A 27037-nucleotide genomic window follows, 5' to 3' on the forward strand; every position below is an offset into this window, starting at 1 on the left:
ATCCCCGCACACGTTTTTAAAGCTGTATAAAATTACCAAATAGTAAGCACAATGAACATATGAAGACGCGTTATAGCACTGAAGGGGTTATAGCTTAGCCAAGGCTAACTGGAGGAAAAATCTTTAACTTTCTGATCCCAAAATATAGAATTCATTGTAGAAAAAAAGGAGAGTAAATTATACTACTGTTCCTATTACAAAATGTGTTACGTATACATACAGAAGTCAATCCACGTGTGTGTACTCTCTCTCTCTCTCTTTCTTGGAAACTAATAAAACTGTCCTGACATCACAATTTCAACTTTTGCCACACCTCGGAAGAATTGGCCTCTCCCTGGGGCGTCTATTCAGCACCTTAATGACGACTGCTTCTTTCCCAATCCACCTTAGCCAGGACCTTCCACGAACCGTCCCTGTGTGTGTGTGTGTGTGTGTGTGTGTGTGTGTGTGTGTGTGTGTGTGAAAGCAGTTTTGTTTCCGTATGATACAGTCTCTCTCTCTCTCTCTCTCTCTCTCTCTCTCTCTCTCTCTCTCTCTCGTACTTTATGACATAGCTTGTTTAACAATCAGTGCATTCAACCATTTTCTATTAGAGAGAGAGAGAGAGAGAGAGAGAGAGAGAGAGAGAGAGAGAGAGAGAGAGAGAGAGAGCCAAGCATCACAATACAGCATCACATCACACACGCAGCGTCAGTCCTCCACCGACCACCAGCACGAGGTGACGTCTCCTCAGCACAACACAACACAACTAACTCCACAGGGAACTCACCTCCTGCAGGCGTCTTCTTCCCTGGGCAACAGTCACTAGTGAGATGATAATGACGCGCGACCCTCCTCCGCAAAGTTTTTTTTTTACCTTTCTCTCTCTTTCACCCTTTTTAATAACTGTTTGGACGAATACTTGTGCACTTTCCCTCTGATTACATACAAAAGGATATAAACACCTGCACCTCGGCACTACTACATCCCACGCGCGTCCTCGTGTGTCCACCAGCGAGCGCGTCTTTTTGGGTCTTTAATAAATAATGCCTTCCACTGAGTCAGCCAAGAGTCGTGAGTGAGGCGACTGCGTGAACCACCAGTACTCCACTCCCCATCACTGTTCACAGACCACTAAGCTATCCACAAGTTGGAATGGCATGGCGATTCCTTCTGATGAGCTCATGCGCAGGGCTGGAATACGGGTGCCACGTCGTGAATCCTTTCTATATTCCAACCTGTAGACCTTGCCTCGGTTCAACCTGAGAGATCCATGGCCGCTTTCCGAAGGTGAAACCAAATGTCAAAGGGCAAGCAGTAGCGCGACAGGTCACAGGTATAGGGAGGAATACAATGGTTATGGAGAATTGTGAGAGCATGTGGCACCACTGCTATTTCCGCCATCTTTATTGATTTGCCCATGAAGAGCGCGTAAGTTGGACTGCCTTTAAAATAGACTCCAAGCCTGTTTACTCATCTCTAGTACCTTCTCACTGTTCCTTCTTTGCCTCTGTTTTCTCCCTGGCATCATGTATTTTCCATGATGCCTGGCTTATGCCCCTCGTGCGCAGTCTCGGGAGCGGGCGGGATGAGGGCCAAGGTGGACAAAGGTGCGGGCCGTGGTGAAGAGTCCTCGTGCCGCCACGCAGCAGGGCGCGCCTCGACGCCGCCACTCGCACGCTTCATTCACAAAAAACGTTCTTTTATTTGTGCAGGGCTTTAGAACGATTTATCTGACTTGCAATTGAATTAGATTGCATTCTAAGCTTTGTTCAAACGAACCAAGACTTTGCTGAAGCATATGAACCAGATTCGAAACGCTATGTTGTCCAAACAGCCTGATCGTCTTCATAACAATTGTTAAGACAAACTTAAACTCTTGAGTATTCGTTGTGAAACGAACCTTCAGGCATAAGCACACATGGCAAAGCTATCAAGTAATATGCGAGTGTAGAGGTAGAGTAGAGGTGCGAGTGGAGACACGTTGTGGTGCGTGACACCTCTGCTCATCTCTGATGCTTCAGCATTAAACATCGGTGAAATACATTGTATAATTTGTGTTTATTCTACGAGACAAAACCTTAATTTTCAACTCCAGAGTTGTCTATAATCAGAATCAGGATGTGATCTAATGGGATGACCTATGTACAAAGAAAATCATGCATTTAACTTTCATAGCTGGGCCAGCAGGTCATTAACTGCTCATCAGTGGTATTACTTCTTTCTATTGTGCGAGACTTTGCTGTTGTTCGTGCTAGTGAAAAGACAACGACGCCAGTTGTAATAATGATCATGGTACCTGTGAAATATAAAGGTAGCTCCTGTTGCTACTGGTCGTGGTGGGGATTTGGTGGCGGCATTGGATGTTATCAAGCAGTACCTCCCATTCCTCTCTTCCCCCCCTTACCACTAATTTCTACCACCTCACCAAATGAGGCTCACTGATTTGCTACTCAGCATTATATATCATGATGTATATAGTAGAGGTAACAAGTAAAGGCTACTCTATTTACATACATCTTTAATGTAAAGTACATATATAGTGAGTTTTCCTCTCACTGATTATTTTCTTTATTTTGATTGATTATATCAACCAATCTCTCACTCTTGCATAAAGTGACACAATATCACAAAGCCTATGGACCTTCATCATCTCACCAGCTTTCAGCTTCCTAACTTATGACGAAAAAGCAGAAGTATACAAATCTTTTGCTTTCTGGATCACATGCAGGTGTAACACTACTTACAAATCACTGGGATGTTTGTATGTTTCCTCATTATCTTCTGAGTGGCTGTCATAACACTCTTCACAGTCGCCATGGAAAACAATATGCTTAATTAATCAAATAATTCACCATGTACTGTACATACAGTAGTAGTATTTTTCTAGTTTGATATACACCCATACTTTCTCCATATACTGTAGCTACTTTCTTATTCTATGTATCCCTTGTCCATTACGTAGAGAGAAAAATTACAATACTACATGAAAGCAAATGCACCAAGGCACTGAAGCAACAGCACTTAGAAATAGCTTCTGAGCCTCTAACACACCAGTGTATTCAGTATACACTAAGTATAAAACCAAGAAAAACTACTAGATCCCAATATCTATGAGAGACTTTTGAGTTCATAACTATCATTATCACAATTTTCAAATAAGATAAACTGTAACTAGTTTTTCATGCTTTTCATTACTTTTCTTTTAACATAATATTATGTGGTCACACACATTTCATTTAGTCCTTGTAAGCATCAAGAAATACATCTGTAATGCTGCAACATCATAGTTCTCCCCTTAGGAAGGTCTGATCAGAACCAAAAGACATCTTGGGAACAAAATGGAACTTGGAATTTTCCTCACACTGCTGAACGACGACCAATGCCAGCTAATTAGAAACATTAAAACTTCCTACAAGCCCAACAACGTGGTTACTGCTGTTACCCTCTACATAACTTCCATATATATATATATATATATATATATATATATATATATATATATATATATATATATATATATATATATATATATATATATATATATATATATATATATATATATATATATATCAGCCAATGGTGAGAAATTAACAAGATTACAAAGCACTTCAAAAGATGCACCAGAACAAGCTAACAAGCTGGATGGCACAAGAATATGGGAATATAATTTCATGTATGAATCATGTGCTAATCAAAACCACCTTCAGATTCCCAACCTCTCAACTTAGACATCCATCAGCATGGACCCAACAGGAGATTCGCCCTCATCTGGTCTGATGAGTTCAAACAACAGGAAATAGAAACGGTTTACTTAAGGGCAACAAAGTTAAAGCAGCTGTGGTGCAATCTTTGGCAAATGTGCAATTTAATGGCCTCCCATGCAGTGTTGTCTTTCACACACTTGCACCTTATGGTTGGTCCACTGACCATATATCTAATTTATAATCTTCCAAAAAAGTTCTTTCCTCAATCAAAACAAAACTACATTCATAATGGAGAGTTATACTAGATAACACTAATCACAAAGCTTACCTTCAACCAGGTGAGAAGCGTGAGTTCCATCAACTATAGAGTTAGCTGTGTCCTTTTGTTCTGTCAGCAATGCAAATGACACAAAAAGTCCAACACTCCTAGTTTCAGGCCTCCTATGGACAAAGAGAAAATACATGTCATATTTCTTCATATTTAACTATCTTACTTCCTCCACAAACATCCACAAATATACTTGCCATAACAGAAGTCTCCATCTCTTTCTATTGAACCATTTCCTCCTTGCTTATCTCAGCCCCTGGTCTCTACTAACACTGTCATCCATAAAACTGCTCTTCATAACTCTTCTTTCTTTATCATTAATCTTACATTTATTTCATCTAATTAGTAATATGGAGAATCTCCCAGTGGTGAAGAAACTTAGACTTTCTCCACCATTCTACATTACACTGTACCTCAGGTCATTGTTTTATATACTAACTTGTTTTTTGCGTCGAATTCCGACTCTTTCACCATGGTGAAGTCAAAATCAGTACAGTAACCATGAAATAATCTTAACCATTCAAGCATCGATCTTTCTTTCATTTCTGCATTCATTATAGGAGTAATAATATTCTTGTGGCGAAACTCTTCAATCTCTTTAGCTTCAGAGTCCCAGGTGAGCATCTGAAATAAACATGAAAATGGTGTAAGCCATTTGATATTTAGCAGATATCTCAATGTTATAGCTCTGAAGGTCTCAAACTTTCCCATCTGAAACACTTTTTATATGACAGAATATAATCTTCAGAAATGAAGGGCAGGAAGCCAAAAAAGAAGGAAGATAAAAGAACTATGCATACCTCATGAGTACCCTTGGATCCATATTTCTTGTTATAGTTGTCAAAATGTTGGTTTTCCAAGACAAGGCCAAGCCCCGGGGCAATTGGTAAGAAAGTATAGTCCCTTGAAAGTGCCTGAGGAATGAAATTCTCGCAAGCCATTCCCCGCCTGATGGCTATGACCACAGCAACCATTTTGCGTATCTGGTGAAGCAAGAAGCTTAATCCTGCAAAAGAGAAATTTCACACAATGTGGTATAAAAGTAAGACTAAGTATGAATGTAGGTGATACTGAGAGTGGGAATGGAAGTGAGTGCTAAGGATCATACAAACCTTTAATCCTGATGGTGATCCACTCCAGGCTATTTTGCTCAAATGGCTCACTACATTCAATGTCTAGGATACGACGTCTTGCACGTTGGTCGTGAGGTTTTCTGTAAAAGAATGACAAAAAATACAAATGTGTGAACAATCTATTTATGCATGACATAATTTTGCCAACTAGTCTCTCTCACCTGGCTTTCTGATTTGTATAAGTTTTCCTAATAATATATCCTGGCTTTTGATTATTTTCCATAAAAAACAGAGTTGAGTTTCTGTCCACAAAATGCTGTAAGTTTATAGAAGAGAGAGAGCTTGATTTCTTTTCACCCCAAATAAAAATATGAATCACATCAGTAAAAACATTATACTTACTTACATTCCTGATGTAAAATTGTGAAAGTTATGGATACCAATATATTCAGCAAACAGTTTTCTGATCTCTGCCAACCCATCTTCTGGTAATCGGTAACTGTCCCGGATAATCTGTTGAAATTCACTGCTTATCAGACACAGAAGATCATGGCAAAAAAAAATTATAATCAGCAGACAAATTTGAGACTTCTCTACAGAACAATTTTTTACATGCACACTACCTACCCTCTTTCCATATTCACCAATGATCAACTTTAATCTCTCATTTACCTTAATACATTTCAGTCACAATGATCAATAATCTCAATAATCATTCAGTTTAATTTCTAAAACACCCATGTCCCAACATTTGAAAACTTGGACTAGTGGTGCATTGGTTAGCGCGCCCTATTCACAACCAGCCTCAGATTCTCTGCCTGTCCTTTTCACCTAGCAGTACCTGGTATAATTCAGTTGTGACCCACTCCTCAGAAAGGAAAAACAAACTTTTAACAAAATACACCAGTTTGTTAATTTCATTTGTGCATATTGGTATTTCATCCCTTCCAGTTCCAAGCCATGGACACAGCTATCCACACAGCCTTAATCACATCTGTCTAACCCCTCATTCAGGTAATGCTCTGTTCATACAATGCCCTTCTCTCTCACACTTACCTCCCTATATGAAGCAAAGGCATAGGAAGGGCAAGTGTATGAATAGGTGCGGGAATCACACCAAGCCTTGCCGCTGAAGGTTTTTATCGTCCTGAACACAGCCATCACTCGGATTTCATCATTCAGGTGCTGGTTGAGCTTCCTCTTTATTTCTGATGCTTCTAATTTGTCACACACTGTCAGAAATTTGTATAAGGAAGTGAATTCAAGAAGGCTACAGGAAAAGAATATATGTATCTATATTTTCAAATAATGTAGTGCTTAAGGCAATTACAAAACATATACTATACTAAACAATTCTGTGGTCATCAATTCTTCATGCATTTTAAAAGTTTGGCAAAAAGAAAAAAAAAAAAAATTCCATGCTTACTAAGATCACAAGACACCAGCAGCCTCGCAGCAGACACTCCCTTGTCAGTACGTGAGGAGCGCTGGAAACTGAAGATCTTAGGGATGATGAATTCCCTTGGTGTTATAAGACCAGTGTCAAGCATGGCCTTCAGTAGATGGTCCTCTATAGTTTTACCTGTCATGTTCCTGAAGCAACAAATCAAGTCACTTAAGTATCTCTTATATATCTTCAGAGTCAATCATTCAACAAAGTATGGATATATTACAAGAAGAGCAGTTGTTAATTGTGGATATTTTTGTCATCTTGTTATTTCAAAAGGATTTGTTATCCTTTCCTTCAAATTATATTTGTCTGCCTACTTGTCAGACAGTGGCTGTAAATTCAATGAAAAAATATTTCTAATATGTTCAAGAGCTTTTAGCACATAGATTCATTATACTTTTCATACCAGCCAGCCATTTGATGAAGTTTCTTTTCTAAAAAATTTAACCCATAACTTATGCTCTGGATATAAAAAAAAAAAAAAGGCAAAAATCCAGTAATGTTAGTATGTTTTGTAATAGAAATTTCTTTTTGTATATAATATCAGATCTATATAATATGTAGATCTGAGGCAAATTACCTTAATGATGCAATGAAATACATCTCACCTCTGCATACCATAATACCCTTGGCCATTGAAGGATAGAAGCAGAGCAAATCTCTTGGCGATTGGCTCTACTACTGGTGGAACTGGCTCAAGCTTGATGTGTTTCACCTCCTCTTCACTCATGTCAGGCTTGGGGTCATAAAACACTAGAAATTAAAATAAAAGGCATCACTGAATCATAAAATACTAAAGTTTTAAAATTAGAGCATAGAATTATCAGAAATATAATACACTCAAACACACACACACACACACACACACACACACACACACACACACACACACAAACAAATTAATTATTTAATCAAAATTCTGAATTACCTCTTTGAGAATCCCTGGTACAATATTTTCTGTGCTGAATGGTAGTAAACACAGGGACCATCCTGAATAGACATCTCTCCTTTGGAAGAGGTAGATACCCACATCTTGGCAGTTTGCCCATCAGACTTGAGATACGAATAGCACAGCATCTCTGCATGAGTGTTCCTGCAAATACATAATATTTAATCTTCTTTTAGTGTCATATTCATCATGTCCTACTAAACACCTACTACCTATGTATATCAGTTTAATTAAGTGTAAAGGAGACAAGCCGAGAAATTAAATAAAGAATAACTTTCTTTCACAGACCAACACCATGCCAATCTTATGATCACAAATATTTTTCTTTTTTCATCTGTAACTTTAGACCTGCAAAAGATATTATATTTTTCCTTTCTTTACAAAATATATCAAATATAGTAAAAATGTCTTAGAATGTAAACAACTTTGTGCACAAGTTATTAACACTATCACAATGAAAATGTGTCAATAATGACTAACTAATAACCAAACAGTTACATAAAGATACTTCTAAATTAAATCAAACCTGACTTAAAAATCCCTTTGAGTTCTCATAATCACTGAAGAAGCATCCTCAAACACCTCTAAATTCCACTGCCAATAGATAGTTCATTCAGAAGATACTGTGTACACCAATGTAAGCGCCACATTTAGAAATGCTTTCCTCTCTTACCTTGACCATTCTCAAAGACAACAGAGACTGGCACTGTCTTAATATAGACACCCCTCCCGCTCTCCTCATTTCCCTACTCTCCCTTTGTAGCTCTTTCACTCAGCTGATTTGACGTCACATGTATAAATCCAAGCTATTGGTCAAAAAAAGAAAAAAGAAAGAAAAAAATAACAAATTGACAAAATGGAATTAAAACAGGAGATAAAAAAGAAATGGATAATAAATGAAGGAAATGGAAATAAAACAGGATAGAAAGAAAATGAGCAATGAATGGAGGAAATATGAATAAAACGAGAGGTAGAAAGAAAAATGGATAGCGAATAGAGGAATAGCAGACTATTAGGATATGGCAATCCCCTTATATTCTACTATTCATGTATAAGTTTGTATGTTTGTTCCTAATTCCTCCATTTATGATCTCTTATTTCTCTTTCTCTTGCTGACCAATAAAGCGGCTTCATACATATGACGTCGAATCAGCTGGGTGGAGGAGCTGCGAAGGGGGGAGCCGGAAATCGAGGAGAGCGGACGGGACGTGTATATTGAGACATTGCCCAAAGACTATTACCCAAGTGCTAAAGAGTATCTGTCTTGTTGATAATAAAGAAAACTTATTAACATGTCACTAGAATTGCAGAAGCATCTTTAAAACCCCGTGTCACTTTAATTAGAGCCCTTTGAAAATAGTGAAGGTGCGGCGGGGCAGTGTTTCAGGGTGTGTGTTGGTGGTATGCTGTGTTTAACCTCTTCAATAATGGGACACACTTTTTACCTTGATATTTGTGTACGATTAGACTATTTTGTTGACATTAGCAAGGGTCCATGGAGATCAGAAGATTAATGGCCACAGTCTTAACTATTCTAATCCCCAATCAACTTTCTGAAGGTAAATAAAATCGCCAAGGCTAAAAGGTCACCCGGCTCACCAGTTCAGTATAGGCCAGCGGGAGTGTTGTGTGTCTTTGTTGGGGACTTGATGTAGGTGAACTTTTCTGTAGAGGAGGGGCTTTCTAGATGGTTGTTACTTAGAAAGTTACTCAGGAGGTACAGCAGCACAGACTATATTCGTCTTTTCAGAGGTAAACAAACACATGCCGCTCTCCTGATAATGATAATGATGCACTCAATCTTGATCTTTTTGTCAGTTGTAACTTTTTATTCCTCTTTATGGACTTCATACCATCATCTGTTCTAAAAAAAAAAAAAAAGACACAAAGAGAATATAAATGAAAATTTGAATGAATTAATAAGTAAATAAATAAGTACGTTAATAAATAAAATCAGGAGGAAACACTCACACAACCTTAAAAACTGAAGCCTTATATTGGCATGACTATGTAAATAAACGTAAATGATAACCAAGGATCGTAATTTGCCCAGCCTCGGAGTCCCGTTCTGGGGAGGGGACCAGAAATGTCCCCAGGTCGGACTAATCTTTTATGAAGACTGCATGCAATTCCAGTGGGCCTTTTTTTTTTTTTTTTCTAATTTTTTTTTTTACCGTGGCACTTCTCCCTCTTACATAAGAAAAAATCAAGTTTTTACAAAATCTTGAACCCGACGAATGCCATCTTGATAATCTCATGGCAAAGTATTTCCGTAGAATGCAATGTACTCGTATCATCATGAGTTAATATAACATTGTAAAATGAATATCATAGAATTTCCAATACCTTGTGTAAGAAAAATAGTCCGTAAGTCTCTTATTTTAGAGAGAGAGAGAGAGAGAGAGAGAGAGAGAGAGAGAGAGAGAGATTAACAGCGCATCACTTGTACGTAAATGTCACAGATAAATAACGCTGCTCGTAAGTCTGACCACTCAAATGTAAATAGAAACAATTAAACAAGCGTGACATTGAAGTATCGTGACTTACTCCAGAATGACAAAGGTAAGTCACCTCCTGCTACTAGAGAACCCCAGCACTCCTTTAACCCCACTCAGAAAACCCAATCAGCTTTGTAACTCGGGTAAGAAAAAGAATGAATAAGAAAATGAAACAAGATAAACTGCACTCCTTTAACTCTACTAAGAAAGAAATCCTGAGCCTTCAAGTCTCAACCCCTTCAATACTGGGACACAATTTTACCTTGAGACTTGTGCACGATTAGAACATTTTATTGACATTAGCAAGGTCTATGGAGGTCAGGAGCTTAATGGCCACAGTCTTTACTATTCTGATCCCCACATAAGTATTTGAAGCTGTAAAAAATCATCAAATAGTAAGCAGAATGAATATGGAAACGCGTCATGGTACTGAAAGGATTAAGGAAGAAATTTTCACCAGTTCAACTCCAGATGGCGAACAAAGATAATCTCACCCTCAACTCTGCTAAGGGGAAAAATACACTCTTCGCTTCTGAAAAGGGGGAAAATACACTTCATCGTTTCTAAAAAAAGGGAAAAATACGCCTCTTACTTCTGCTAGAGAGAAAAGTACACATCTTCGCTTCTGAAAAATGGGAAAATACACCTCTTCGTCTGTGAAAAAGGAGAAAAATGCGCCTCTTTACTTCTGCTAGATGGAAAAATACACCTCTTCGCCTCTGAAGAATGGGAAACTACACCTCTTCGCTTCTGAAAAAGAGGAAAATTCACCTCTTCGATTTCGGTGCATTAGTTTGGCAGTCCGGTGAGACGAAACCAGGACAGTATTGATATGCGAGTGTCATTGCGTGGTGGTGTGCAAGGATAGCCCACACCTTGCATCTTGATCTTCCTGTGCTTGAGTGACATGTGACCACACCTGACGTGCGGGGAGGCTGTTTCCCAGTAACACGCGACGAACCATGTTGTAGGTATCCCGTGTATACATCCCATGACTCGCTTCGTTATAGCTCCTCTACGCGGTTTTGCAACGAGCTGACTCCCTTTGTAGTCATACTGCGAGGTGTCACACAAGAGAAGTGTATCAAGACGTAAAGTACAATAAGGGAGACGTAGAGTAGAGTAGAACCGGCAACTGTTTCACCACCAGTGGGGGCGGAGTGTGAGTAGAGTAGTGACCTTCCACAGCGGGCCACCAGTGGTAGTGTGGACTGTGTAGTAGTGTGCCGCTGGCCGCCAGTCTCAGTCGTCTTTATCACACTCCGTCACTGTTTTCCTAATTGAGGGGAATTCCCCTGTCGGTTACAAATCGCCACCCTCACCCAAACAAGAAGCTAGGTGTCCCTGTTACCTGCGGCAGCGGACCAATGGGAAGCCACAAGAGAGGCGGAGTCTGAATGAGGCATCCCACTGGTCGACGCGCTGACTCTAAGAAAACATTCATGATACACACAAGTTTCGTCCTTAGTACTTATCATCCATAAGACGCTAGTTGAATGCCCAAAACCCGGAGTGTGTGTCAGTGGAGTGTTGTGGTGCCGTGGCGTGGCAGCACTGAGTCGCGCCTCGCACACCTCAGGCGCAAGGTGTGTAGTCACAGCTGCAGCAGATCACAGTTGAGGATGAAACACGAGTGACAGTGTCCAACAAAGTAAAAATCTATCAAGTAGTAATAGAAAATTTATCAGTTTCTAAGAAGCATCACAAGTCATGCCAGCCACACCCTCCACTCTGCTGCGCCTCTTCAGCCGAGGAGTGCGACAACATGCTCCTGGACCACTCCGTTCCTCTCTCCGGGCCACTTCTGTCTCAAAGTCTGACGTGGCCCCTGCCGGAGACATCACCAGCACTCCCATACCTGAAATCACAGATGCGTTTCCAGGACTCCACACCCATGAACACATCCATCAGTTTTCGCTAGACCATGTGAGTGTTAATAATTCATTGATCATTCACCAATCGGTTTGTTGCGAAAAGATGAGCCTGCTGCATATTGAGAGAGAGAGAGAGAGAGAGTAGATTCGATGAACTGGAGATGTGACATTTTCTACATCCGCTACATTCTCACTTTCATTGATGTGCCACGAAGCCACACGCCCCCTTCCCCATTCCACAGATGTTTGTCATTATATATTCCAGAGTTCGTTGTTGATATTTTGCTTGTTTGCTCAATCCACCCCACTGTCCTTTCCTCCTGCCTGTCCCTAACCATTATACAAACAGGTAGAATGCATGTCATCTAGAGACACAAAGGATGCGTCAGGGAAGCATGAAGTCCAGAGAGAACACACTTACTGGTAATGTGAAAGGAAAACATACAGCCTATTCTGGATGCAGGGGTGTACAAGGCAGTGTTGTGGTGGGGAGAGTTTGCAGGGGTGCAGCTCGGTGTGGTCAGTGCCTCAGGGGCCTGGCAACTGGCCAAAGGGGGTCCCGTTGGGAGGCAAGAATTTCATAAACTTATTAAGAGTGGAAGCTTGTTTTATTTTTGAGGTTCTTAACACACACACACACACACACACACACACACACACACACACACACACACACACACACACACACACATTGAAACCATCCTAAACTCTTACCCAACCAAATCTGGCCACCACACACCTGTCACATTCCAAAAACACCTGTACCTGTTACCTCACACCTCTAACACACACACACACACACACACACACACACACACACACACACACACACACACACACACACACACACACACACACACACACACACACACACACACACACACACCTCCTCAGCTGATCATTAACCCAATTCGTGTGACAGACTAACTTATGAGATAGTTATGAATGGACTATTTTTAACTTTTCCCTTCCGCTCACCACACCTCTAGCTATTAACCCCTTCAATACTGAAACGCATTTTTTTCCTTGATTTTTGTGTATGATTAGACGATTTTATTTAAATTAGGAGGGGTCTATTTAGGTCAAAAGATTAATGGCCAGAGTCCTTACTATTCTAATCCCAACATATGTTTCTGAAGCTGTATAAAATCGTCAAATAGTAAGTAAAATGAATATGAAAACGCGTCATGGTACTGAAGGGATTAATAGTGAAAATAACAACGATGATAATGATGATGGTGATAATGATGATGATAATGATTTAAAAGCGACCTATTTTTACATTTCACCTAAAATATACATGACTTACATGAATACAAAGCTAAACCACAACGACATGCATACACACACACACACACACACACACACACACACACACACACACACACACACACACACACACACACTTCTTTATCTTATCTAAATGAGGACAAGTAAAGTATGACAACACAAGGCAAGACCAGGACGAAGCGAGCGAACAAGGCAGGAACACGATGACTGAGACTCTTTTCCTACAACGCAGAGAAGGCCAAGGACACACACATACACACTTACACACATACACACACACCTGCTGACGCCACTCACATCCACTTCATTCCTACTACAAATCTACACATCTTCTTACCACATCACAAACATTACCACTTCATTAAGAGCAGCAAAGATTATATGATTTTCAAGCTAAAATACGCAGTTCAGACTCAAGTTGCTTATTTACTTGCAGAAAATAGAGGAGGGAGGAGTACTGTCTCTGAAATTCATCCACATTTTCGTTCCCTACTCTGGCAACCCTTCGGCGCCTGGCTGGCCCCACACACGCAAACACACACACACACACACATACACACACACTAGTCCCGGTGCCGTCACTATCTTCGATCAAACGAGGAATTTCCGACGTATTGATAAACTTATGATGCAACAACAAACAGTAATGCGAGAATGTATGAACTAATAATAAACTGCTATGTATATATCCTTGACTTATGAGTGAAAATATTAAAAAAAGGAAGAAATTGAACCAGGAATGTTGTTATCAAGCCACGTTCTATTTTGTTTTCATTATCGCCTTGGTGTGTGTACGTTCTAGTTGTTATTGTTCTACCAGAGAGAGAGAGAGAGAGAGAGAATACAAGAGTGGTCAGGAGTTAAATAATTTTAAACATTCACTTCATTGCTTTACTTTTCTCTCAATCTCAAGTCCTCTGATGTGTGGAGGCCCTATCAGTTGTCAGGTTTTGCTAGGAGACAGTCAGCTGACCCAGGAATGAGGGCAAACACAAGGAGGTGGGTACAGATGGCTACTCAGATTCTGGCCACGACTGTATGAGTGAGTAGCACCACGAGTCCACGACCCACAGAAAAGTGCACCGTGCAATGTTACCAACCGGAGCTTCAACCCATTATCTGCCAGCCTCATAATAAGCGTGATATTTTTATGCAAGTTACAATCATTACTACTACTACTACTTCTACTACTACTTCTACTACTACTACTACTACTACTACTACTACTACTACTACTACTACTACTATTACTTCTACTACTACTTCTACTACTACTACTACTACTACTACTACTACTACTACTACTACTACTACTGCTGCTGGTGCTGGTGCTGGTGCTGCTGCTGGTGCTGGTGCTGCTGCTGCTGGTACTGCTGCTATTGCTACTACTATTAATGTTATTTGTCAGAGGCATGAGAAAGCAAGTCTGGAAGAGTTAAATAGAGTTGTTTTTCATTTGTATATTTTTGCTAACTCATGTCTCTCTCTCCCTCTATCTCTCTCTCTCGGGGTGTGACGCTACAGAGCACAACAATTACGAAAGATTAACTCTCTCTCTCTCTCTCTCTCTCTCTCTCTCTCTCTCTCTCTCTCTCTCTTCACGGTAATCACTCCCCTTCCTGTCCTTGAATTTGATTGAATATATACATTTTCAATTTTTTTTTTTTTTTTTTTTTTTTCTCTCGTGAGTGATTCTGGTGACGGAATTCCCGGTACCGGCGGGACAGCATTGGCAAAGGTGCTTACAATTTTCAGGGAAGGTATGATAAAAGAGGGATTTGAAGTGCAGTGATAAGAGAAGATAAGAGAAAAAAGAAGTGGAAATGAGCTGTATCTTACTAATTTTTTCTTTTCCTCTTTTCGTTGGAGATCTTAGATTTGAAATTACATAGTGTGTGTGTGTGTGTGTGTGTGTGTGTGTGTGTGTGTGTGTGTGTGTGTGTGTGTGTGTGTGTGTGTGGTGAGAGAGAGAGAGAGAGAGAGAGAGAGAGAGAGAGAGAGAGAGAGAGAGACAGAGAGACGTCACTAAAGACCAAAATAGGATCACGAAAAAAAACACAAAATAAATCTTGAAAACTGAATGATCTGCGTCACACACAAGTATATCACATTACTAAACACCGCAAACAAGGAAGGTGAGAGGTTAAAAGCAGGTAAATACAAGAATACACCAACACAGCACTGTATATGAACAATCATCACCGGTGAATGGCAAAAGTACTTCACTGCAGGTCACGTGATGATCCTTCTTCACCTCGTGCCTTGTTCAACCTCTCACTTTCTCCTGGCGCCGCTCAACCAAAGGGAAGGGAAGGGAAGTGACTGGGGCGGGTGATGGTAACAGCTTTCACCCTCACTGGTTGGTCCCGTTCCTCTCCCATGTTGTGGTGTGGGGTGGTTATGTAAGGGTGATGTTGAAGTAGCGGTCTCCCTTTTTCGTAGCTTCTTTTAATGCAATGGTAACTGGCTAAGAGAAACGAAAAAGAGGAGAAAAATGGCTGGTCACGTTCCTCTCCTGTGTTGTGGTATGGGATAGTTATGTAAGGGTGATGTGAAGTAGCGGTCTCCCTTTATCGTAGCTTCTTTTAGGCAACAGGGTCATTGGCCAAGAGAAACGAAAAAAAAAAGGAAAAAAAATACCTCCGTTATGCTAATCCCAAGAGATGTGAAGAGAATCATCGAAAATTGAATGATAACTGTCTTGAAACCTCCCTTGCATACTAATCAAGGAATTCGATGACTTGTCGATATATCTCTTCCACTTAAGATTAACTGGCTGACTGTTGAGGAATTACCGTAATATTCTAACATCGTCTATTGCTATTCCTCTTTCATTTTGTGATATCGGTAATCTAGCGAGCTTTATTTCTCTCCTTTCCAGTTACACAGTTAACTTTTCCCCGGTTGTGTATACGAATAAAACTTAAAATGAAGCAATATATAAATACGTACCGAAATTTTCATCATCACAGCTGCACTTCGGCATCACACCCAAGTAATCAACATTGTATTCAGTAAGAAACATACACACAGTCAAGCCCTTCGTCCGGTGTGCCAGAAAGTAGGAAAATAAGAATGCTTTGTGTTTACTTTTCCAGAGAACTGACTAGGGTGTGTAAAGAGGGTGTGTGTGATCTTTCCGGTGCTATTCGTGGCTTACTGGTGGTCAAGCTACTTCCGCTGTTGTTTTAAGGTTGTAAGGGTGTAACGTACGCAGTCTTTCTCCTAGGCAAGGTTTTAATGAGGCGAATACTATTTTCATATGTGTAAGGTAAGGTGAATTAAAAAAGAAGAAGGTTGAAGGGTTGAATCTGAAACACACACACACACACACACACATTGAGAGAGAGAGAGAGAGAGAGAGAGAGAGACAGAGAAACCCCTCCTCTTACACACACACACACACACACACATTCACACTCACTCACTCACACACTCTCTCTCTCTCTCTCTCTCTCTCTCTCTCTCTCTCTCTCTCTCTCTCTCTCTCTCCCATACTGCCTTAACGCATGGCTGTCCCTCTCCATAAGTGACAGGACTAGCCATTCATCCATTCATCCGTCCGTGACATTTCCCAGCATCCTCACAGGCGTTAAGCCTCAAAACAGCGACGCACTTCATGCACCACCAGGAACTTTTGCACGAGTTTATTTTTATCCCGCAGCATCAAAACATCCCAGCTTCTTTTCGTGTGTTTGGGAGGGGATGTAGCCAAGACCTTGACTCTAACTAACCCCATGCATCAACTCCTTGGGTAAACAAACGCGTAGGTCTCGCGTCACCAATGCAACATGCGCTAAACTGACACTCATTGTTAGACTCTCCACACTACCCACAAACTTTGCATGAGGGAAGTATTGTAGGATTTATTCTTACTCGAGAGCTCATACAACTTAACCCCTTCAATACTTGGACATATTTTTACCTTGAGATTTGTGTACGATTAGACCATTTCATTGACATTAGGAAGAGTCTCTGGAGGTCAGAAGATTAATGGCCACAGTCTTCACTATTTTAATCCCCCACATGATTTTCTTTAGCTGTATAGAATCACCAAATAGTAAGCAGAATGAATATAAAAACGCGTCATGGTACTCAGGGGGTTACCGTAGACAAGACTAAAAGCTATTATTACATCTATAGAAAAAAAAAGTAGCGGTATAAGTAAGGATCAAACCATACAACTACAAATATAGACACACATAAATAAATCAGAGCAAGTAGATAGAATTTATGACCACAGAAACAGCTAGTTATGAGGCGCAGGAAGTGTTTCAAATCATGGTCTTTCTCATACTTTCTCAATTTGTATGATTCCAAACTCTCAGTGGACGTAGCATGGTGATCACTGCTACACCACGTGCTCCCCAAGACCCTAGTGGTGAATAACAAAAGCACCACGTCCTCATTTCAGTACCTATAGGAGCAATAATACCCTCCCACTCTTATAGATTCCCTGAGATATCATTAATTATCACACCTTACCACTCCGGTCCACTTTCTCTCTCTCTCTCTCTCTCTCTCTCTCTCTCTCTTAGAAACATTTTACTTTCACACCACAACTATTTTCAGAAGCCACCAGATGATTTGCCTGGTTCTCAAGACTGTTTCTTCAGTAAATAATGTAGAAATGGTGTTAATTTATCACTAAAACCATAAAGACACCCTTAAAACTCCCGATAATTTAACCCCTTCAATACTAGGACACATTTTTACCTTGAGATTTGTGTACGATTAGACCATTTTATTGGCATTAATAGGAATGATCTGTGGAGGTCAGAAGATTAATAGCCACAGTCTGAAGTTGTATGAGATCACCAAACAGTAAGCAGAATGAATAGGAAACGCATCACTGCACTACAAGGGTTAAACTACAGACTTTTGAAACATTACAGTGCGGCGCAGAAGAGTTTCAAAATACGATCCAGTTCTCCTTCTCTCTATAGTACTAATCTCTAACTCTTATCACCAACACTTTGAAGTCGTAATGCTTCCTATCGTCAGTTCCTCCCCCTATGTTTATCTAGACTTTGATCCCCTTGTCCCTTTTCTCGCCAGCTCTCTGGGTATCGAGATGTCGTGATGAACAGATTCTTCTTATTCAAATGCCGGCTGTGTTTATGCCATTGGGTTCGTTGTTAGGTTTGTTTACCCCGGCGACCTTTCACTGCATCATTACTATTCTCTCTCTCTCTCTCTCTCTCTCTCTCTCTCTCTCTCTCTCTCTCTTTTATTTCTTTTTCATCAATATCTTTTCTTCGTTTTCTAGCTCCTTTTTCTCTTTTTCTTTTTTTTTCTTTGTCGCTTTAGTATTTGTGCTGCATGTGCTATTTACTCTCTCTCTCTCTCTCTCTCTCTCTCTCTCTCTCTCTCTCTCTTATATTCTGTGGCCAAGATAAGTGGCAGTGGACCCAAGCGTGTAGTGTGGTGTGGCGTGGTGTAGCAGAGCAATATCTCAAGTCTGCACTGCTTCTCCCTCTCTCTCTCTCTAGCTATCCCTTCTCTCCCTCGCTCTCTCCCGCTGCGTCCCACAACGGTTCTCAGGCGCCAATGACGTCAAGAGCCAGTTCACTTTCTCTCGCGCAAAGTCGGAAAATAATGCAGACAAATAATAAGACAAATGTGTAAGGTTGTGAGCATGTTTGTGTGTGAGTGTGTCATGGGTGTTGATGACCTCAACGGCTGCTTTGTGGAACGGGGTAACTACGCAGTGACCGATAGAACACGTGCGAGTATTATTAGTCATCTACTGGAGGAAAGGAGTGAGAAGTAATCTACTGATACAATGCTGGCGAGTTAACCGACTAATTTGTTCCTGAATACAGCTTCGCAAGTACGAGACACGGCTTGGATTGAAAAGAAACACAGGATTAAGGAAATTTCTCTCTGCCTCAACGAAAATAAAAAAAAAATTAGTAAAATAAATAAATAAGTAAATACATAGATAAATAAAAAGTGTATATTGATAGGCCGGAGAAGTTAACTGACCATTACTTACACTGATGAAATGTCATAAGAAATACTATATATATATATATATATATATATATATATATATATATATATATATATATATATATATATATATATGAATGAAAGTAAATAAAAGTTCGTTCTAAAGTCAAAGTAAAGGAAATTATTTCTTATTTCAGCCGGAGGAGTTCTGGGGTCAGCTGGCCAGATCGCGGCTTGAGTGGCAGCGGGAGTTCAAGACAGTGACGGCCCATGAACCAGAGAAAGCAATATTTAGGTGGTTCCCTGACGGCCAACTCAACGTGTCGGGTGAGTCAAGGCACTACATTTTGAAACATTACTGTCCACACCTCTATTACTTACCAGAGACTGTAATCGAAGTTACACAGGTTCTCAAAAAGGTTTTATTACGTTTCTAAAGAGAGATTAACAAGATCCCCACCTTATTAGTAAGAAAAACACTCTTAAAAACCCGGTAGATAAATAGCCGTGGTAAAAGAGCAAAGCGCTTCTGAATATAAAGATGCTGGTTAGGTTAATGTAGAGCCATTAATTAACCAAGTACCTATTTACATCTATCCCTTTCAATCTACGTTCCCTTTCTTCCTATCTTTCTCTCTTGTACTCGTGCTAATCTCAGCGTTCCCATATCAGTGAACTGCGTAGACCGTCACGCCCGCCATGATCCCGACCGAGTGGCGCTGCTGTGGGAGAAGGACGAGCCGGGACAGCAAGAGGCAATTACCTACAGGTTGGCTTTGGTTCCGGCCCTGGCTCTGGTTCTCTCTCTCTCTCTCTCTCTCTCTCTCTCTCTCTCTCTCTCTCTCTCTCTCTCTCTCTCTCGTCTCCTTTTCTCTTCTTCCCCATCTTCCTCCTCTTCTTTTTTCTTCCTTTTGTTTCTGTAAATCTTGTTCTTCTTTTTCTTCCTCCTGTATTAGCATTTTTTCTTCATCTTTCTCTCTCTCTCTTCCTCTCCCCCTTCTTCTTCTTTTTCTTCCTTCTTCTTCTTCTTCTTCTTCTTTTTCTTTTACTTCATTTCTTGTCCTTCTGTAATAATATCATCCTTTTTCTCATTCCTCCAACTCCCTCCTTCATCCTTCTTCTCTTCTTTCCGTAATTCTTGTGTTTCTTGTCCCTCTTCTCGTACCATTATCTTTTTTCCTTCTCTTCGATGTCCTTCCCTTCACATTACACACTTCCTACACCTAAATTCTTTCACTATTCCTCCTTAATCCCTTTGGTACCTTGACACGTTTCCATATTCATTCTGCTTACTATTTGGCGATTTTATGCAGCTTCAGAAACTCCTATGAGGAATAAAATAGAGATGACTGTGGCCATTAATCTTCTGAGCTCCATAAACCTTTCCTAATGTCAATAAAAACGTCTAATCATACCCAAAACCCCTTGTTCTTCGTCAGGGAACTGAAGGATGAGGTATGCCGGCTGGCCAACGTCCTGCGAGCGAGCGGCGTCGGGAAAGGGGACAGGGTGGCCCTCTACCTGCCAGTGTCGCCCCTCGCTGTGGCTTCTATGCTAGCCTGCGCCAGGATCGGGGCTGTCCATTCCGTTGTCTTCGCTGGTTTCTCCGCTGAAGCTCTTGCCTCCAGGATCCAAGACGGTGAGTGGGATGAAGCTTCTGTGCTGTGGTGTAGTGTGGTGTCATGTGTTATGTTATTCTTATTCTGCTTGTATTTCTATTGTTTTCATTCCGATTTATATATATATATATATATATATATATATATATATATATATATATATATATATATATATATATATAATACCATGTGGGCTTTTCACGGGAATTTATGGGCTAAAGGGAGTACTTTTTGCGGTACCTCCTAAAGCCCACCCGCTAGGAAACCGTTGCCCCGAGTGAGGAAGCCCAACCTACACTCGGACCGTGGGTAGGATTCGAACCCGTGCACTTGGAGACCCCTCGGACCCCAAATTTGGCACGCATGGTTCCACTGTACCACGTTATCTTGTTATCTACACAAGCATCTTTTGTTTTGTTTTGTATTTTTTTTCTTATCTTGCCGTAACTTAAATCACGTAAATTCAGATCATGTGAAGTAGGAATATCATACTATCATTATTATCAATGGCATTCGAGTTACTGAGCAGCAGAGAGGCAGCGATTGTGTCCCTCCCTCTGTGTGTTTATCAGCTGTCAGTCAATTGAAGGCGTATAACGAGTTTATCTTATCGCGAGGCAGTGGTGGTGATCATGGGACGAGGAAGATCACGAGGCATTTCTTTAGTAACGATAGTTGTAGTGGTGGTGGTGAAGATTGATAAATAGGTGGTGGTGATGATGGTGATGATGACGACGATGATGATGATGATGATGATGATGTGTGTGTGTGTGTGTGTGTGTGTGAGAGAGAGAGAGAGAGAGAGAGAGAGAGAGAGAGAGAGAGAGTCGGTGGGCGGGGTAAATAACGAACGTTTTCCTTTCAAGTACCACTCAGAAAGAATATTACATAGATAATTATCATATAGAGAATCAACTTGCCTATATCGATATCATTGAAAAAAAACAACATGCACCACAATAATAAGAAAAATACGAGGGAGAAATTACAATTCAGTCACGATATATTGGCATAGCAATAACTTCTTCACCAACGATGTGAAGAGAAACGAAAAAAAAAAAAATGTGTGGATGTGTGTTTATGAAGAAGGAAAACCATCAAGAAACCCGACATAGAAAACCATCAAGAAACCCGATTCACCGTTTGAACTGCCATCAGAACCCTACATCTTTCACAGCCGGGGCAGAGACGGTGATCACGACAGACCAGGCAGTGCGGGGCGGCAAAGTGATCCAGCTGAAGCAAGTGGTGGACGCTGCGGTGGTCAAGTGTCCTTCCGTCAAGCGGGTGTTCGTAGGCTCGCGGACCGGATCCCAGATGAAGATGGGGCCCAAAGACATAGCGCTGGAAAAAGTGAGTCAATGCGGGAGAGAGAGAGAGAGAGAGAGAGAGAGAGAGAGAGAGAGAGAGAGAGAGAGAGAGAGAGAGATCACTAACAAAATCCGTCTAGTAATACGTACTGCTGTATAGACAAACAGATAGATAAATAGGTAAGTATATAAATAGACAGTCAGACAATTGGATCGATAGACAGGTAGACCGAGAGACACACTAACAAACAGACAGACAAACAGACAGACAGACAGAAAGATAGATAATCCTAACACCTTTCCATGGCACTCGTCTCATCACCAGGCTCTGAGCTGCGAGGGAACTGAGTGCGAACCAGCTGTGCAGGACGCCGAGGACTTGCTGTTCTTGCTGTACACCTCTGGCAGCACTGGATCACCTAAGGGCGTGGCGCACACTACTGCCGGCTACCTCCTCTACGCAGCCACCACACATAAGGTTCGTTTGGTCCACTTATAAGAAAAAAGCAAGTAATGTTCCTCTCCCCCCGCACACACACTCATACTGTACAAATACAAAAACTAAGTGTATTACATGCAGTCCTTCAGGGAGCTTACAGTTAACAAGATGAATAAGTAACAAGACGCGACATCATAAAACCAATTGAGTCACTCTCCACACTAACCATCTGCGTGCACTGAGTCTCATCCACTTAGGACTGTTATCTTCTTCAGTACTGGGATGCATTTTTACTTAGAATTTAGATGATTTTATTTACATTAGGAAAGGTCTATGGATGTCAGATGATTAATGTCCAGAGTCTTCACTATTTTAATCTGAAGCTGTATAAAATCCCCAAATATTAAACAGAATAAATATGAAAATGCGTCATGGTGCTGAAGGGGTTAAGTATGTCACATGAACTGCTCTTCCCTACATCATATTTCCCACACCGCTGCTCCTTCAGTCAAAACTCCTTTCAATTATTTTTTATACTTTTTTTTCTTATTCTATTGAGTCTGATATATTTATTGGGTGTTTTATATTAGTAACTTTTGTTGTTCTTGGCCAATCTTTCTTATCTTAAACAGAATATAAATGTGTTCGCTTTCTGATGTGTTAGCATTCCTTCTGCTTGTGCCCCAGTAGCTACATTGATAATAGAGTTAAGTACTTCCTCGTTATGACGTCAATCTTATCGCATCTTATTCGGAAAAATCAGGTTATCTTATCTACGAAATCTATTTGTGTGAATTGCCGGATGAAAAGGGTTTATCAGCTTTCTACATCGGTAAAAAGAAATATGGTGCTACAACAACAACAACAACAACAACAACAACAATAATAATAATAATAACAACAATAACAACAACGAATTTTACCTTTTCACTCTATTCACATTCACTTTAGGCAGCACAGAATAAATCACCAACAAATTATCAGAGTGACTCTCCAGATGGAACCTTAAAATGACCTGACTTGTGTAATCTCTCTTTTCCTCCCCCTCACAGCACGTGTTCGATTACCGTGATGGAGACGTGTTTGGCTGCGTGGCGGATGTCGGCTGGATCACTGGCCACTCCTACGTGGTGTACGGTCCCCTGGCTAACGGCGCCACCACGGTACTCTTTGAGAGCACTCCAACATACCCAAATCCAGGTAAGATCTATCCCTTATCTCATTCATTGTTACCCATTTCTTCGTCTCTATTACTTGTCAGGGCCTTATTTCCATTTTTTTTTTTTTTTCATACCAACTCCATCATCCCCAGCACTGTTCATGATTTCCCATTATGTTCTTACTTTTGTCTTAGCTTCACCTATCAAATTTTGTATTGAATACACATAAACATTACTTTCACTCTTAGCTTTACCTGTCGCTTCCTTCTATGCTCTTTACTTCTACAAGGTCCTTATCTTTTAATTTTATGTTGTATTGTTAACAACATTCTTGTACTTTCTTAGAAGTTCCACATACTGATAAGAAAACGTTTTGACATAGTGAGTAATTTGTGTGTGTGTGTGTGTGTGTGTGTGTGTGTGTGTGTGTTGCAGGTCGGTACTGGGAGACGGTAGCACGGTTGGGCATTACTCACTTTTACTGCGCCCCCACCGCGCTGCGTCTGCTGCTGCGTTACGAGGACGACTGGGTGAAACGCTATGACCGCTCCACGCTGCGGGTGCTCGGGTCGGTGGGTGAGCCGCTCAACCACGAAGCGTGGCACTGGTTCAATGATCTGGTGGGCGAGAAGCGCTGCACACTTGTGGACACCTGGTGGCAGACAGGTGAGTGACTAGTGTGGTGGGGTCATGCAGTGCCGTGGTTTGTCTTGCTGAGGTGAGTTAGCTGAGTACATGCTTACATTCTGCTTGTGATCGACACAGACTCTTATTCTGACTGACAGAAACTGGAGGCATCATGATCAGCCCGCGACCCTCGGCACCAAGCGCCCCCGTCCTGCCAGCCCTACCCATGCGGCCAATGTTCGGAGTGAAGCCTGTTCTGTGCGACCCAAACGGAGGTGTGGTGGAGGGCATGGGCGTGGACGGCGCTCTGTGCGTTGGATCCGTGTGGCCGGGTATTGCTCGCACCATCTACGGTGACCACAAGCGCTACATTGACACCTACTTCAGTCCGTACAAAGGACATTACTTCAGCGGCGACGGCGCCCACCGGTAATCAATCTGGGGACTGTTGGCATAGGAAACAGGGATTGTTCAAGAAGAGGTCTGCCTTGTCCTTCTGCTTATTTAAGCAAGTTCAACACTAGAACACTTGACATAGCGTGCAGTGTCTCCTGTCATGCCTCTGACGACCCCCACACACACACATACACACACACACACACACACACACACACACACACACACACACACACACACACACACATAGGCGCCTTGTTTATCCTTTTCGATGATAATGAGGTGTATATTCTTCTCCCAGTAAAAAAGTGCGTAGATTAAGGCGACACTCACACCTATCCCATATTGCAGAGACCAAGACGGCTACTACCACATCACAGGTCGCATGGATGACGTCATTAACGTCACTGGACATCGCCTGGGTACCGCCGAGGTGGAGGACGCCATGGTGAGAATTTATGCTCGCACCTGGCTGCTGCTCTGCAAGTCTATAGCTTGCGATCACAAAGAGATGCACAGAAGTGTTGCAAGAGTGATTCTAAGTTAAAGGATTGAAATAATGTAAACATATCAGACAGCCTTGAATGAGACAGGAGCAGACCACATGATTATTACATGCAACTGTATACTCCCATACTTGCTCTGACTTGAATATTGCAGATATTCTTAAATATAACAGGATAGAGTCCAGAGAGCAGCATAACCTTCAATGAAACACCATAAACGATGTTGTATGCTGCCCCGATTAGCGGCAGAAAACGTGGCCTTCAGCGCTCGCATTCTCCTCACACCTCCTCTGGCCCTCAGATGGAGCACCCTGATGTGGCCGAGGTGGCGGTGGTCGGGTTCCCGCACGAGGTGAAGGGCGAGGGTGTGTTTGCCTTCATGATTCTCAAGGACCACACACATGAATCCACTGAGGAGATCAAAAACGACCTCAAGAAACTGGTGCGCTCCAAGATAGCTGGTTACGCCGTTCCTGAGACCTTCCTGGTGAGTCTTCCCAATCTTTTCCATCACGATAGGCAACTGGCTAAGAATTACGTACTTATTTCAGATAAAAGAAGTTTCCTTCATTTATCTACTAAAAATAAAGAACCGATACAGACACTCTTCAAAATATATCGTCCATGTATACTTTCCCTCAGTTCAGTATTCGTAGGGTCTATATATATATATATATATATATATATATATATATATATATATATATATATATATATATATATATATATATGTGTGTGTGTGTGTGTGTGTGTGTGTGTGTGTGTGTGTGTGTGTGTGTGTGTGTGTGTGTGAAACGAATGTGCTGTGATGGAAAGTCACGAACGTTCAATAACCACCGTATCAAAGTGATGAGAGAGAGAGAGAGAGAGAGAGACGTAAACACACACACACACACACTAGCAAATACTTACAACACTGAGGTCTTCCCTTACACAGGTGTGTCCGGGACTGCCTAAGACACGCTCGGGCAAGATCATGCGTCGTATCCTGAGAAAGGTGGCTGCCAACAAGCCTGGAGAGCTGGGCGACATTTCCACCCTGGCTGACCCCTCCATCGTCCAAAGCATTATCGAAGCGTACAACAACGAGAAGCGCTGATGCTACACGCGACGCCACTCCACTACACGACACTGCGCAGAGCAACACAACATGGCGCCATATTCAGAAACGCTTCCCTCTCTCACCGCGACCATTTCTAAAGACTACAAAGACGATTAGCCGAGTTCTAAAGAGTATTTTTTTTTCTGTTGATAATCCAAAAAACTAGTTAACATCTTACTAAAATCACAGAAAGTCTTAAAAACCAGTGTCACTTCAACTAGAGCCCTTTGAAAATAGTGAAGGTGTGGCGCCGAAGTGTTTCAGATTATGGGCCATGATGCGCTCACACCACTGGAGACGATACGCTTCCTTCCACGTATGAGTAGCCTGCCACCTGTCAACCACGTCAGAAAATGCCCTCGTATTCAAGCTATCGGTGAAGGAAACTGCAAGATGAAGCAGTACTTTTAGTCTTTCAAGATTCAAAGCTTCTAGAGAGAAGAGACTATGCAGAGTTATTCTGAGCGAGTTTTCTACCATGGAACATTTTTTTTTTCTGTTCTTTATACGTCTACCGTTGATGTGTGTTCCATGCCTGTGTTTGCTATACCATATATGTACTTAACAGTCCGTCTTATACTACTACAATGCTGTATTCTTTGTATCTGGCAATCTTTCCAGTCCCAATAGTGCAGCACGTTATGTATTGCCTTCGTCTTCTTTTCTCCTTTTCTTTGGCCGACACAGCTACTGATTAACACAAGCAAAGCAGGTATTAATATGCTAGCCAATGACAACACTTGAGTGCACAATTTAATGATGCAACAAAACTGGG

General features: G+C 41.3%; 2 protein-coding genes and 2 long non-coding RNA genes across 6 annotated transcripts in view; 1 reads left to right on the forward strand and 3 right to left on the reverse strand.

Moving 5' to 3' along the window:
• Positions 1 to 1555, reverse strand: part of LOC123503934 — an 81109-nt gene extending 79554 nt beyond the window's left edge. Inside the window, exon 1 of the long non-coding RNA XR_006674651.1 lies at positions 770 to 1555. This is a non-coding gene — a long non-coding RNA (uncharacterized LOC123503934). The remainder of the gene's footprint in view (positions 1 to 769) is intronic.
• A 928-nt stretch (positions 1556 to 2483) lies between these two features.
• On the reverse strand, positions 2484 to 9328 carry LOC123504209 (tRNA pseudouridine synthase A-like). Of its 3 annotated transcripts, none has more exons than XM_045254562.1 (11): positions 9086 to 9328; positions 7466 to 7630; positions 7146 to 7290; positions 6514 to 6680; positions 6144 to 6319; positions 5494 to 5600; positions 5127 to 5227; positions 4815 to 5020; positions 4454 to 4638; positions 4015 to 4127; positions 2484 to 2784 (listed from the first exon to the last, which is right to left on the reverse strand). In XM_045254562.1, the coding sequence occupies exons 2-11, from the start codon at positions 7620 to 7622 to the stop codon at positions 2723 to 2725; spliced, it is 1419 nt and encodes a 472-aa protein (XP_045110497.1). In that variant the 5' UTR covers positions 7623 to 7630; positions 9086 to 9328; the 3' UTR covers positions 2484 to 2722. The 3 variants fall into 3 exon arrangements, with proteins under 3 accessions (XP_045110497.1, XP_045110498.1, XP_045110496.1); XM_045254563.1 differs by having other exon boundaries at positions 7118 to 7290; positions 9086 to 9327; XM_045254561.1 differs by lacking the exon at positions 2484 to 2784 and adding an exon at positions 3559 to 3755.
• A 1843-nt stretch (positions 9329 to 11171) lies between these two features.
• LOC123504039 (acetyl-coenzyme A synthetase 2-like, mitochondrial) lies at positions 11172 to 26485 on the forward strand. The gene is made up of 12 exons (XM_045254289.1): positions 11172 to 11910; positions 19301 to 19430; positions 19776 to 19872; positions 20543 to 20742; positions 21900 to 22075; positions 22358 to 22510; positions 23524 to 23671; positions 24067 to 24297; positions 24417 to 24687; positions 25006 to 25102; positions 25462 to 25647; positions 26098 to 26485. The coding sequence occupies exons 1-12, from the start codon at positions 11695 to 11697 to the stop codon at positions 26257 to 26259; spliced, it is 2067 nt and encodes a 688-aa protein (XP_045110224.1). The 5' UTR covers positions 11172 to 11694; the 3' UTR covers positions 26260 to 26485.
• LOC123504040 lies at positions 15212 to 21976 on the reverse strand. Its single transcript, XR_006674689.1, has 2 exons — positions 21863 to 21976; positions 15212 to 15615 (listed from the first exon to the last, which is right to left on the reverse strand). It is a non-coding gene; the product is annotated as an uncharacterized LOC123504040 (long non-coding RNA).
• Positions 26486 to 27037: the final 552 nt, after the last annotated feature.

This window comes from Portunus trituberculatus, chromosome 15, assembly GCF_017591435.1.
Source record: "Portunus trituberculatus isolate SZX2019 chromosome 15, ASM1759143v1, whole genome shotgun sequence".
Lineage (NCBI taxonomy): Eukaryota > Metazoa > Arthropoda > Malacostraca > Decapoda > Portunidae > Portunus > Portunus trituberculatus.

What these genes read in the sequence shown, in the direction of transcription:
- LOC123504039 (XM_045254289.1), top strand. Translation starts at nt 11,695, where the DNA reads ATGCCAGCCACACCCTCCACTCTGCTGCGCCTCTTCAGCCGAGGAGTG. An exon ending in CGGCCAACTCAACGTGTCGG is followed by an intron (nt 19,431 to 19,775) that starts GTGAGTCAAGGC and finishes TTCCCATATCAG; the next exon opens with TGAACTGCGTAGACCGTCAC. An exon ending in AGCGGCGACGGCGCCCACCG is followed by an intron (nt 24,688 to 25,005) that starts GTAATCAATCTG and finishes CCCATATTGCAG; the next exon opens with AGACCAAGACGGCTACTACC.
- LOC123504209 (XM_045254562.1), bottom strand. Translation starts at nt 7,622, where the DNA reads ATGCAGAGATGCTGTGCTATTCGTATCTCAAGTCTGATGGGCAAACTG. An exon ending in GGGTATTATGGTATGCAGAG is followed by an intron (nt 6,681 to 7,145) that starts GTGAGATGTATT and finishes TTGTTGCTTCAG; the next exon opens with GAACATGACAGGTAAAACTA. An exon ending in GATCACCATCAGGATTAAAG is followed by an intron (nt 5,021 to 5,126) that starts GTTTGTATGATC and finishes TCTCTTTTGCAG; the next exon opens with GATTAAGCTTCTTGCTTCAC.